The sequence below is a fragment of the Leptodactylus fuscus genome, chromosome 4 (assembly GCF_031893055.1).
Source record: "Leptodactylus fuscus isolate aLepFus1 chromosome 4, aLepFus1.hap2, whole genome shotgun sequence".
NCBI lineage: Eukaryota > Metazoa > Chordata > Amphibia > Anura > Leptodactylidae > Leptodactylus > Leptodactylus fuscus.
Window position 1 is genome coordinate 75,666,692 of NC_134268.1, and position 14,047 is coordinate 75,680,738.

At 39.3% G+C, this 14,047-nt stretch overlaps 1 protein-coding gene across 1 annotated transcript in view; it reads right to left on the minus strand.

The window, feature by feature from the left end:
• Positions 1 to 14,047, minus strand: part of PIEZO2 (piezo type mechanosensitive ion channel component 2) — a 265,739-nt gene that overhangs the window by 111,956 nt on the left and 139,736 nt on the right. Inside the window, exons 6-11 of the mRNA XM_075270713.1 lie at positions 10,326 to 10,533; positions 9,460 to 9,673; positions 5,157 to 5,319; positions 4,130 to 4,258; positions 2,294 to 2,332; positions 1,703 to 1,841 (exon numbers count right to left, since the gene is read on the minus strand). Of these exons, the coding sequence (XP_075126814.1) occupies positions 1,703 to 1,841; positions 2,294 to 2,332; positions 4,130 to 4,258; positions 5,157 to 5,319; positions 9,460 to 9,673; positions 10,326 to 10,533 (892 nt within the window). The remainder of the gene's footprint in view (positions 1 to 1,702; positions 1,842 to 2,293; positions 2,333 to 4,129; positions 4,259 to 5,156; positions 5,320 to 9,459; positions 9,674 to 10,325; positions 10,534 to 14,047) is intronic.

Consider the following 14,047-nt stretch of genomic DNA (forward strand, 5'->3'; position numbering starts at 1 on the left):
GTCCCTCCATCTCTGCCCCCTATATTCATGTCCCCCCCATCTCTGCCCCCATATTCATGTCCCCCCATCGCTGCCCCCATATTCATGTCCCTCCATCTCTGCCCCCAGATTCATGTCCCTCCATCTCTGCTCCCAGATTCATGTCTTTCCATCTCTGCCCCCAGATTCATGTCCTCTCCATCTCTGCTCCCAGATTCATGTCTTTCCATCTCTGCCCCCAGATTCATGTCCTCTCCATCTCTGCCCCCCGTGTCATGCCGTCCCCTCCTTCATCTGCCCCCCAGTTTCACGTTCCATCTCAGTGTACACATTAAACTTACCTTCTCCTCGCTCCCCCGCCGCTCTCTCCGCGCCTTTCACTCTCTCTCGCACACAGTTGTAGGTGCGATGTGACATCATCACATCATGTCTACACAGCGACTAGCGGCAAAGCAAGGAGCTGACCTGTGACAGCTCCTTGCTTTAGTCGCGTCAGTATTCAACTCAGATCTGCGTCCTCCGGACGCAGATCTGAGTTGAGTGCACAGCCATTAATTCTGGATGAGCGTGGCGGCTGCAATAGGTGTGCGGCCGCCCACGCGCGCACGTTATTGGGAACAGTGCTTGGTACTATAAGACAACATGAACTTAGTATCATTACTTGACTGGAGCTGAGCTGTATGAGGCATAGGTCCTTGTACAGTAGGGGGGAAACTACTGTACAATGTAAGATGGCAATAATTTTTGACCCTCACAACTACTGTATATGGTATGTATATAAACATTCTTAGTGTAAATGTATCATCTTACCAAGAAGTTTACATTTCTGCCTGTTCCATGAATACATAACGCCTACATAGTCTTAAACAATGCACATTTGTCAGATTACAACATTTTTCCCAATTTGAGATGAAAAAAAATGCTAACAGTATGCTCACACTTGACAAGTTTATATACATTAGAGATAATATCACTTCCAAAAATGAGAATACCTATAAGTATATAATACGCCTACCAAAAAAATGTGCTAGCAAACACCAAAATACCAAACAAGAACAAAAGATAGGGAGAGGCACCCATAATCCAAAAAACAGTATTTGTTTAAAAATATATAAAGTTTAGTGGAATATAATAAAAAAATAGCTGAATCGACACTTTTTCACCATTTCACCTTGACATTTTTTTTTTTATAAAAAGTAAACCAGGGCAACGGACATTTACCAAAATTACCGTATATCAATAAAAACTACATCTTATACAACTCACACAGCTCCGCACACAGAAACATGAAAAAGTTACAGCTGTCAGCATGCGGTGACTGAATCATTTTTCTCTTTTTCAGAGTTTTGTATTAAAAAATAACTTTACTTTGTGAAGCCAAAGTATTTTAGGAACAGGTCATTTTTACCACAAAGTGAATGCTGAAATAATCACACAAATGCCGAGATATCTTTAATTTTACCATATTATCAATTTTTTTCCCCAGTTTTCCATTACATTGCATGGAACACTGAATGGTGCCATTACAAAGTTAAATTTGTCCCACAAAAAGAAAGCCCTCATATGGCTCTGCGAACACGATAAAGTTATGGTTTTAGTAAAGTGAGGAGAAAAAAACAAAAATGAAAAATGGCCCCGGCAGGAAGGTAAGTGTGACAAAATGGTGGAAAATGTCAACCAAAATATAATCACATAAGATAACTTTGCAAAGGTGTACTCTTACCTGAGATTTCATCTGTACGCTCCCATTTGTATTGTGGTGTAGAATACATATCTATTTTAGTAGGTCCGTTCTCTATAGGGAGTGACGTATTTATGGCATGATAATCCACTGGTGTCCCATTAACTGTTACAAGCAGAACCTATCAAGTATAGATGAGAAGATGTTTAATCAAATTTTAGAATATGGGAACAGAAAAACAAACACTACGGAAAAACCAGATCAGATAGATAGAAACAGTGCCTAATGGACTCCATTGACTATAATGGGGTTCACCAGGTTTCCATCTGAGAGTGAGAGGCAGAAGTTACTAACAGAAGTATAACTAGCTTTACTCTACTTTCTACTAAAAGACTTACAAAATCCCATACTGTATGTCCACCCCCAAAACAGGTATAAAGATCAACATCTAAACTGCATAAATAAAATCTCTCAAGTCACATGCTCTAGTATACACGCATGCATTTTTGATCATCTGACTGTACTTTTAGAAATCCCCATGAACATTCGTATTAGCTAATTCAGATAAGAGATAACGTGTATGCCAAACTAGTGAGGCACAATGGTGAAATATACTCTTGCTTGTATACTAACATCAGATGGCTTGTATTCATCTTGAGTCATGGAAAGTAGCTGCAAAAAGCAAAGCAGGAAAAAAAATTAACGCTAGCCACAATGACTACAATGACGCTGTGGAATGCAATCTACATATAGACAACAAATACACAGAATAGCAACAAAATTAAAGCAAAGTACAACACATTGTGCATTAAAGTAAAACTCTAGCTAAAATACAATAAAAGGCATATAATCAATTGAATTCTTTATTGTACAAATAGGTTTATTTTCTGCCATTTTATTTGACTTTATTTTCATATAGAAATATATTATATTTTAGCCATGTTTTTGTCTTTAATGAAGCTTCTGCATTACAATCATTTGAGGGTCAGTTACTGGAACATAAAAAAAAAGGTATGTCACACATGAATTTCTGTAGTAAATGGTAATACTAATGGGGTAAAACATTGCACAGTAAATTATTGTTTTGTTCTTGCTCATACATCCATAAGGGGCAATGATCAGGAGCAAATTATCCTAGGGATATATGTTCCCTATCATTGCCCCTGCATCAACCAGGGTAAAAGGACACTTTATATATCTGGGTGACAAGCAAACAACCCTCATGGGCTTAATCAATGAATGATTCATACACAACCAAATACAATGACAAAGTTACAATTATATACACTGCAAGCACCGGTCTGAATGTGATTCTTTTTAATACATGTTCTAAGTAGAGAGGAGCCAATTTCTCAAAAATTCGATTTGGCAGCTTCACCGAATTTTCCAAAACAATTTGATTCTAATTAAGTCACGGCAAACCATGTTAAATAAAATGCTATTTCCTGGCTAAACAGAGCCTGTATAGTGGTGTAGAACTGCTGGTTCAGCACTATAGACTACGATATACGTGTATTGCAGTCTATAGAGGAAGTCAGCTTATGCAGACACATAGGCTGACTTCCTCACTTCCCGGCTGGATCAACCAGGTAGTGGGGGGCTCCAGGCAGCCTGGGGTGGGGGATGCCCAGGGGTGGGGGACATTTGGTATCACAAAACCCCTTAGATACTGCAGTCACGTTTGACCATGTTGGAGAACTGTGCTCCGACTGGGGGATGTGCAGGATGTTAGCTGTCAGTTACAGCTAACAACCGCTCCCAATGCCATGGGTGGTCTCGAAGGGGTTAGAGGGCTGTGACATCACAGGGGTGGATGGCTGATGGTTGGTTGCATGCATGCCATTGTGGGTGATGCTGAGTTACCAGGTTCCTCGCCCCATGTCCTGACAGCAGCCATTTTATGAAAAAAACTATTTGTTAGCACGAAACATGAAGACATCCGGATTGGATACGAATCAAATATTTCCTTAAAATTGAATTGAATTCCACTTCATCAGCTTCGATTCGCTCATCTCTATTTCTAAGCTACTTGTAATTAAATGTCTACTCTACTCCACTGAATGCTGACTTGACGAATGTTACATAATAGTTTATGTTATTGGTACTTGTGAACAACATTATTGGCTGAAAATAGCTTACATATAAGGAACTCTTTACAAAAAACTTTCAATAAATATGGGGATAACTCTCCAGTTAGATACTCTTGTAAAGTAAAAAAACACCAGCTGTAGAATAGAAGGGATCCCTACATATGCAATAAATGAGTGTGTGCAATAGCTACATTTCTTCTCTTTACATACAAGGATCAGTCCCAGGCCTAACAATAAGTCTGCAGACTGTCAACCCCAAGCATGACCTAAGACCAGTTGCCAATATCCAATACTTTTCTACATTTTACGGACACCAGTGTCTTCACACAACACTAGTGAATGTTTTAATTGATCTTGGTTATTTATAATAACTTCTTACTTTTCTCTCATCTGTGGGATAGTGAGTAGCATACCACAGACTTCGTCTTCTTTCTGCAGTGAGTGGAGGTGGGCTGCAGGCTTCCACTCCATCACCTTCTTCATTCTCCCTGTTTTCTTCATAGATTACCTAACAAAAGCATAACGTAGTTATTGCAGAAGAAAATAATGTTTCTGTACCAAATATGAAGTTCTGTTTTTTTTATCGCATCAAATACTTATTTCATGCAATAAAATGCAATTTAATTATTTAAAAATCATACAGTGTGATTTTCCGGATTTTTTAGATTCTGCCCCTCACGGTTGACTACTGCATTATTACGTTGTCTCTCATTGCCAGTGCAGTTACGTAGTCTTTTTGCACTGTCTTGTATAACATAGACTTTTCTGGATTGTGTGTTGAGCTTGCTATGGGTTTGTTTGTTTTTTAATTTTTAAATTTACATTTTTTTATACTTTGGCATGAAGCCTTTGTGGCTGTGGACAGTGAACATTTTTTGTGCATGCAAAATCAAAGGCAGGAGGATGTATGGTAAAAGGCTAAGGCTACCATTATGGTAGTCCTACTATGGCCCTGAGCACCCCAAAAAAAATAAATTTGAGGCATTATATGACTAGTAAACAGGACCTATCACCATTTTTATGTTGCTGTTCTGTCTAAATGTGTAGCCCTTCAATGAATTGTTTAATTAATCTAAAAAAATAAATGATAATTTGCTTACACATTACTGTCAGAAGGCATTTACTTTGTTAAGGAATTAAGCACTTTGATGGATAAAAGACTGAAATGCACAGGAAACAAGTATTAGACTGTACAAGGGCAGGACAACTCAATGATCAATAGAGATCAATGACAAAGTGAAAATGCTAACTGACTTACAGTACTGTATTAGTCTGAAAACAAATAGGTCCATTAAGAGTTTGATACAGTTGTATTTAAGTGGTTTCTTTAATGTGTTTTCCTCAGAGCAAGAACATCCAATCCAAGGATCGATAAAAATAAATAATTAATAAAATGTTACACTTACGACAGGTTCCTGCAGCCAAAGACGTATCAGAGTTGCCAGCGTGTAATACAGTACTAACAGCATGATGGGGTTGGTATAGTGGTACCAAAATATATCCGGATTTGCTATGAATTTCCATGTAGTTGAACAGTTGGTCTGAACTATTGAAGTGACACCAAACAACCTGGAATAAAAGAAGAGCAAATAAATGTGTTAGATATAATCTTTGCAGAGCACTACACAACCCAACACTATGGGAGACATGTTTAGCTTTCATTCTACATCAAAACTTGCAATTTACTACCCTGACTATCAACTTCAACTTCAGCTTTTTGAATTGATAAAACTATATCCGTGCTTCATGTACTCCTCTGGAACCTCTTTCCCTCCTTCGTATGTATAGATTGTATCTAGACTCCAGAAAAGGTAAGTGCATTTGCGTATATGTCTATTGTATGTATGTATATGTCTTATATATACAGTATATATGATTTATCCTAGGGGATAACTTGCAGGTACATGGAGGTCCAACTAATGGGATTCTCAACAATCACAAAAACAGAGTTAACAGAAATAGAGTACTAGCTTATCTCCCGTAGTCCCACAGAAATGAATGGAACAGCAGTGAACCTGAACAACCTCCGAGCCATTCAGACAGGGCAAAGGGACCTCCACTCTCCTGTATAAGGGGGTTCCTTTAGTATGAAACTCATCCAATACACAACTTATGCCCTATTCTGTGGAAAGCAGGTAAATAGCTCTTTAAATACGCAGTAATTCAGTTTAGTATTTCATGCAAATTTGTTATTATTCTTTCTCTATATACATATATGATTGTTTTTTTTTTGTAATCCACTGTGAATCTGCTGTTAAATCCTCAGGAAATCCAGTGGGGAAAATTTGACGTATGATGTTCCCAACTGTAAAGTGCTGCAGAACTATATATTGAAAGATTACTAGAACAAAGGTCCAACTCAATAATTAACAAGGCAACTCTATAATTAACCAGCTCATCACCAATTGGATCCTCTGAGCTGCTACATCACAGGTCAGCATCTAGGTGGGGATATGTGGCACCTATGTCTTCTACTTTGTCCCTTATCTAACTGGTCTCTAGAGAAGTCACTGAGTGGGATTTAGGCAATTACTATAAGCAGAGCAGGATAAATCTAAGTTAATTTTTGGGGTGTTATATAACACTGCAGTGCTATATGGTGCAGTATAGCAGGTATAGAGGGGGACCACATGAAATCTCATGTCTAAATGCCACATAGGTTACTATTACTAATGTACAATATGGCACTGTGCCCACTTTAATAGCAACTTTTGATAAGGCATGCGCATAAAATCACCAAGAGCAGTGGCGTAACTACCGCCATAGCAGCGGAGGCAGCTGCCACAGGGCCCGGGACATTAGGGGTCCGGTGACAGCTGCTACCGCTGCTATCATTATACTTAGGGGTCTTTTCGGACCCCCGAGTATAATGATTGGCGGACCGGGAGAGATAAGAAACATAAAAAACACTGTTACTTACCTCTCCACGATCCTGCCAGGCCGCCTTTCTGACGTCTCTGACGTCACATGAACCCGGCCTGTGTCCCAGGTCATGTGATGTCCGACGTCATTGAACAAGGACAGCAGCAGAGAAGGCAGCGGAAAAGACTGCATAGGAGCCGGGGGACAGGTAAGTAACAGTAGTTTTTTATGTTTTTATTCCCCCGGGTCTCAGATTGAAAAGACCCCAGAGTATAATAATTGTTTATGGGTGTCTAAAGTGGGACATAATACTGTGTGCAGGGGCAACTATGGGGGATAATACTGTGTGCAGGGGCCACTAAGAGATAATGCTGTGTGCAGGGGCCACTAAGGGACATAATACTGTGTTAAGGGGCCACTATGGGGCATAATAGAACGCGCAGAAATGCGTAGGAAGGGGTTAGTCGAGGTCTTCGGCGTCGGTGTCGGTCGGGGGGGGGGGGAGTCAAAAGTTCGCCACGGGGCCCTGCCATTCCTAGTTACACCACTGTCCAAGAGGTCCTAATCTTAGACATCTGGGGCATTAAGCTTGTTGTCACAGGAGACAGTAGGTAAATGTGAACACAGAATTACCCTCATGCACACAACTGTGTGCATCTCAGGGCACAGTTCAAAACAGCCTATATGCTTCCTTAGTGGATGCTGTGTATCACACTTCAAGAATGCTTCTAGGGTACAATTCCCTCTAATAGAAGCATTTTTAGCAAATAGCATGCTAATAGCATGCTACATTGCTGTATTGTGTTGGTGATTTTTTTTCTGCCGCACAACAAAGACACTGTATGTGTAAGTAGCATTAAAAGGTTATGGTTATTTTTGCCTGTGTTTTTTTTTTTTTTTTTTAGTGTATTTCTGCAACTGGTATTAACAGAACACAAATGAGCAGCTTGCAGAGCTCATAGACCAGAGAATGTGATAACGTAAAAAGCCACTGCGTTCCAGTGGTTGTCACCAGTTTCTCTTTACTGGTCCTGACCTGATGTACACTGCAGCAGCCAGTCATTGGCCTCAGCCACCATGCTAGCCTATGTGGCACATCATCAGTGAGACTAGTGATTGGCTGCACTAGTCACATGCATGTACAGCATGTCATTACTGCACCACCATTAAACAGAGACAAGCAAGAGCCACTAGAGTTGCAGGAGATTGCTGAACAGCAGGAAATGTAATGATATAAAAACTGTACTCAAATATGCAATATTCTCTAAATCCCAGAAAATCCATTTGTATATACTGTATAATCTCATACAAACTATGCTCACTTTAAAATAAAGCAAATTGTATGCATCTATATGAAAAACTCTACAGTTATGAAAGACTTGAAAAACCTTGTATTTTTAGAGCAGACCCAGCAGGGGACACCCTTAATTCATGCAATCATTGCAGATTTATGCAAATGTTACAAAGCGCACATAAGGTCAGTGACATCCGAGGCACAGCAATGAGCTTTTTCTACATGGCTCAGAACTAATTTGGAAAGTCGCCAGGGATTCTTGCTTGAGAGAAGCCATATCCCGTTTAAACTACAGAAGGCAAGTTAATGCGCCTTCTTTAAAAGAGTAATGTATTGATTGTCTGGTGAGCCTTGTCCGTCTCTATTGTAAATCAATAAAATCGTAGTCCAGCAGTCAGCTGTATGTGTTTTAAAGGGCTACAGTTTATGCTTTTCAAGCAGTCGTATTGGCATTTTGAAAATTTCATGCAAAAATTCTGGTGTATGAAAGGCTCTCTTGTGATTAATATCCCTACTTCAAAGAATTACAGTAGCAACAGCCAGGAAGTTATAAGCCTCGAAAATTACTGCTGGCTGATGGAAAGTGAAATCACAGGATGAATGAAGCCTGCTTACTCAATTTAGCAAAAATGAAACAAAACCACACGTTAATTAACATGTCCTCATCACCAGCCATCTCCTGCAGCAGAATGGGGTCCTGTCCAGGGCACAGCTGAGCCGCAGCAGACAGGAGTTTGTCATTAAACATGAAGCTGCTCATTTCAGATAATACTGGAAAGGGAGGAAATGTAAATACATTTTTCACATCTCAGTTAAACTGGAATCACACCTATGCAAAAACACAGAAGTGGATCCAAAAACTGTATGTGCTAATATATTTTCACCCTGAACATTGACAGAATATGTTATAGACAGAATGTGTTATATTATAAAAAATATTACAGCAAATGTTGCATTATTACGAGGGGATGTATTATTTGGTTTCTTTACAGGGGCTGTCTCAGAAAGTCACACTCTTTTCAGACACAGATACTTTCAGCTCTGATGGTCAGCCATTACTGCTGGGGGAAACTGCTTTTATGCATACAGAAATTGTGGGGAATTCACAGAGGGGGTTCTGCTTGGGGTACTCCTTTCTATGACATCCATATTTTGTAGAAGGCGATATGGATGAGGGTTGTCCTTAGACAACCTCTTTAAGTATTTTCATACTGATAGGATAGGTCATCCATATATGATCGTCTAACACCCGAAACCTGCACAGTTCACCTCTTCTTGCAGCCTCTGGTGCCAAAAGCTGCTTTATGCAGTGGATGGGGCTGCTGTGCTGCTACTAATACTTGAATAGGAGCAATGTCGCCTGTCCACTAGCATCTTATGGCACACAGAGGCTGGTAGAATAGATGAGCTGTGCAGGGTCCTGGTTTTTGACAATGACTGATCACATATTGCTAACCAATCCTGTGGATACATCATCAATACGAAAGTTCAATTGAGGCTGGACAAACTCTTTAAAATCCTATGAACAGAAAATGAATTCATCCATTACTTACCTGGCATAAAAATCACCGGGTGGAATGATCTCTTGAAAAAACTGAAACTGGTACAGATAAAGTCCAATCAAGTGCCCTGCACTAAATATGGCCATTAATACACATAGACAGCTGAATATCAGCGGATCAAATACTCGGCAACAGGACCACCATGTGCATAACCCCAAAAATACAAAGAAATACACAGCTGAGGTCAACGAAGGCAACATCATGCCTAGAAAAAAAAAAAAAAAGATGTTACATACTATAATCATTAAAAAAATACTTAAAAAATTGAACAAATAACTCAATATATCTATTTACATTGTTATAGAAAATACACATATATTGTAAAAACACATTATTTAGCACTTAATCAAACATGTGGATACAGTGAATACACCACACGTGCAATGCAAAAAACAAAGCTAGTCAAGAGCTCCTAACAAAAATAAATAAAAGTGCAGGTGCACATCTACTGGTTTTATTTTTTGCACAGCCCCTGTCAAATGCACATCTCTCCTTCACCAATATAATCACAGATCATCAACCTCACATCCTGCTGCTGAAAATGATGTCAACCTCATAATCTCTGCTGGTCCAAGATGTACATTACATTTAGTAATTCATTTGGAAGAAAAACAAATTGCAAACATATACATGCAGTGATCTACGCTCACTAATGTATCACTGTATTAAACTGGTACATTACTCTGAGTTCTGGAAAAATTATTTATAACCATTTTCCATTTACTGCATGTGATGTAAAGTGTCATTTGTCCTTTGTGCTGATCAGTCTTTCAGTGCGGATCATTTTGTGTCTCGGCTACTCAAAATTAGATTTAATATTGCTTTAAAAGAGATTACCTATTTTATAAAATACCAACCTGTTATACCAAGTAAAATTGTAACAACTACTTTTCCAGCAGTGGCTATTATGTTGCCAACTAATTCTTTAAGTTTTGAGGCAATTGAGGCAACTTTGCGGAGAAGTTTTAACCTTGTGCTTTCTTCTGCCTCTTCAATCCCGTCGTGTTCATCAAAGTCTTCTTCATACATTAATGCATCATCCATTTCCATTTTCCCCATTTCCGCCTGAATTGAAGAGTATGATAATAGTAATTCAGTACATTTATATTACTACTATTAATAAAATGAACTGCAATACAAATGGCAAACAGGATCTGGTTCTGTGAGTGGCCTGAGAAGCCATAACAAGCTGATGTGGCTGCCTGAGAGACTGATGGTTTTCTTTAGTGACAGTCACAGGGTACAAATGGCAAGTTCGTGCACCTATTCCCTGGTACTAGTGGGGAACATGTGCACAATGTACCGAACCACCACATGTAGCTGAAGGGGGTGAGCAGTAAGATGTAGATAAAAGAGGAGGTCCATATCAAATATCCATATGATCAATATGCATGTCAAGCCTACTGAATCTGTCATTGGCCTGTGTAACAGTTAGGCTTGCGGCCAGGACTGGAGCCTGGAAGATGTGACATGGGCCTCGGAAGGAGAGGCTATGGTTGGGTCTAGTAAGGAATGTTGGAGACTAGAAAAGAATTATAGGCGAGACCTGCTTAAGTGAAGGGCAGAGGTATGACTTAATGGGTTAAGTTCTGAGGTGTATTTGACTAAATAGGATCAATCCTGAGGCGGAGGACAGCTAGAGCAGAGAACTTGAGAGTCAGGGCCTCAAGTTGTAGAAGGAATAGTCAATGGCTAGTTAGTGAAAGATAACTGCACACTATGCTGTCAGTCACTTAATAGAACCAACTATTGGACTCCTAAGAAAAGAATGAGCAGGGATTTAAATTAATAAATGGCAAGTTATTCTGGATGTTGTCCCACAAACGTATATATTTTATAATATCTACTCCCTTTCTTCTCAACATACTGCCAGTAGATTTTACACCATATGCAATATGATAGGTTCCCTTCATGACAGGTTCAATTCTATTAGTCAGATTCTATAACGATTCAGCCATAGCTCCAAATTATGTGTATTTAAGGTCAATATGAATCTGAGCCTCATAGTTGAAGCCATTAAAGGGGTATTCCCATCTCCGAATCTTATTCAAAGTTGGAGTGGATGGTAACTCAAATGTTTTACCCATTACATTGCTTAATCCTTAAAGGGGTTGTTCCATCTCAAGGGTCCTATCTATACTGGTAGCTTATGTAAATTGAAGACTTTTCCTAAATATATTACTTTAGAAATTCTGCTTTGTTTGCCTGTTATGTGACCTTATTCCTCCCATTGTTTACACAGCGTTGCTATAACCATGGTCCTGTGAGATTGGACAAGTGACGTCACTTACTCAGTGGCAGAACAATCAGCACAGCTAATTGCACTTTGTTGATAAAGCAAAATCTATTATCTCTGTATGTAAACACACAGATAATACTGAGTCCCTTCTGTACAAGCATCTGCATATTATCTGATCTGCAGAAGGATTGTGTGTCCCGTTTAGCAGGAGGGAGGGGGAGGGAGAGAAATACAGAAAGTGAGAAGCAGACACTGCAGGCAAAGCTGAAACAAGGAGATGGGAAAACCCCTTTAATCTTACTCCCTCTGTCAGATACAGCTGAATAAATTTACCACTAACTCCCTGGTTACCCTCCATATAAACTGTACTGCTCCCCATTACACAGATATGACCAAAATATCGCTATTGATCTGCAGCTTATTTTCTCATTGTATATCCTTGAAACCCTATACTGTAGATGGCAACATGTTACATGTTACACACATATACAAGTGTGTGCTGTGATTGAGCTTGTGTGTGTGGTGGGGTTGGAGGACCCTATCACAAGCACAACTACTATAAGGAGAGTGTTACCACTGCTTGCTGTCTTTAGCTGAATATGTATCCTCAGTGTTTACAGCTCATGGCCTAGGTCACAAACCACATTAGATATCTAGTAGAACTGGCTGTGACATCTCTCTTCACTGTGATTGCTGTCTAATGGAGAAGAAGTCTGTCAGCTCTGCAAAGTGCTCCAAGCTGCTGAGCCCTGATAAGAGCTAGAATAGCACAATAAAGTTATATTATTTGCACCTGATCTAGTCTCCGACTGCCTTGTTTTAAAAGGGAACTGCATGAATAACACCAGCGTAAAAACAACTCAAGCCCACTTCAGTATAATGTCTCTAAATTCTGAGAAGTATAAAATACAGCATGCAAACTACAGCAGAAAGATGATATAATTATAAACAGGACACACATAAAAATTCAGGATCTGCGCAAATACTTCTACACGTGCGCTCCAGATAGTATAGCAAAGCAAATGTCAAGACAGCGATACATCCCAGGCAGGAAAACACTGGTGCCTGCACTGCAGCTGTTACTGCTACTACAAGAGTGGGGCCAGAAACTCTTCTTAGTCATCACTGTGAAATTTTGTTGACATTCAGCTTTTAACTGTCTCATCAGAAATATATAAACACCAAAGCGAGGAAATGTCATCATTTTTCCACAAAAAATCTATTCAGCAACAATACTCCTCGGCATTTCCACTATAGAGGCAATCCATAGTGCTGTCAGGTGGACATAAATCTGCTGGTGCCTGGTACTAGCCGCATACCAAGTCTTAAAAATTAGGCCACTTTTACACAGAAGAATTCTTGATCAGTAATTGTAAGGCAGGACGTGTATAAAACATGGGAGGATGTGCAAAAGTATCCAAAATAAATTTAGAATTTCTCTGTAGGTTTCACTGCTGGGTTTAGCTTATACTAGATACTGATGCAAAATACTAACCAAGCTAGAGTAAACATGGGCTAAGATAATAAAACCAAGTTATGTGGTAGTGCAGATTATTAAAAAACAAAAAATGCAGCATTTCTGCAATATGTAGCCTCACCCCATATTCATATGACTGAGTTTCAGACGTGAAACTTGGTCCGAGTGTTAGTCAAATTTACCAGCCTGAACAGTATGATGGGAGAGGGACTCCTAGCAGTTTAGTTATCTATGATGAAAGGAGTCCCTGCCTCGCAGCAACATACTGATTATATCATGGATAACTGTACTGCTAGAAGTCCCAGTTCAGGCCAATAAATCCAGCCAACACACACCGGTTTATCATGAAAGTATCAAAAGCCACGGTTTTGCATCAGATTGCAAAATCGATTGGTTTAATGAATTTGCCTGATGATTTGGGTTAAAAAAATGACTAGTTTCTTTTCTCCACTGTATTAAAATGTTTCAAATAATACCTAAAGTCACAGCTTGGTGCAGCTTCAGAAAGCCAGAGGTTCCGAAGCTGAGCACTGAGATGGAAAGAAGAAGAAAACCATCTTCAGGTCAATATACATTTAACCCTGCTATTAACCTTCAGTTTTTTTCGTGCATTTTTCCAGTATTCTATGACTATCTATGTTTAAATAAGTGATCACATATCTGAAAATATAAACCTATTTTGCAGCCATCAGAAACTGCTTCATATCCTCTCGTAAGCCTCAGCACAGCGAGTATGTTCAGACTTTGCACACTTATATTTCATGTTTCATAGCTTTCCTCTTCCTCTCCAATTATCTGAATGAATGAACTACTCTGTGATATATAATTAGAAATATAGCCTATACATAAGTGAAGTATGCAGG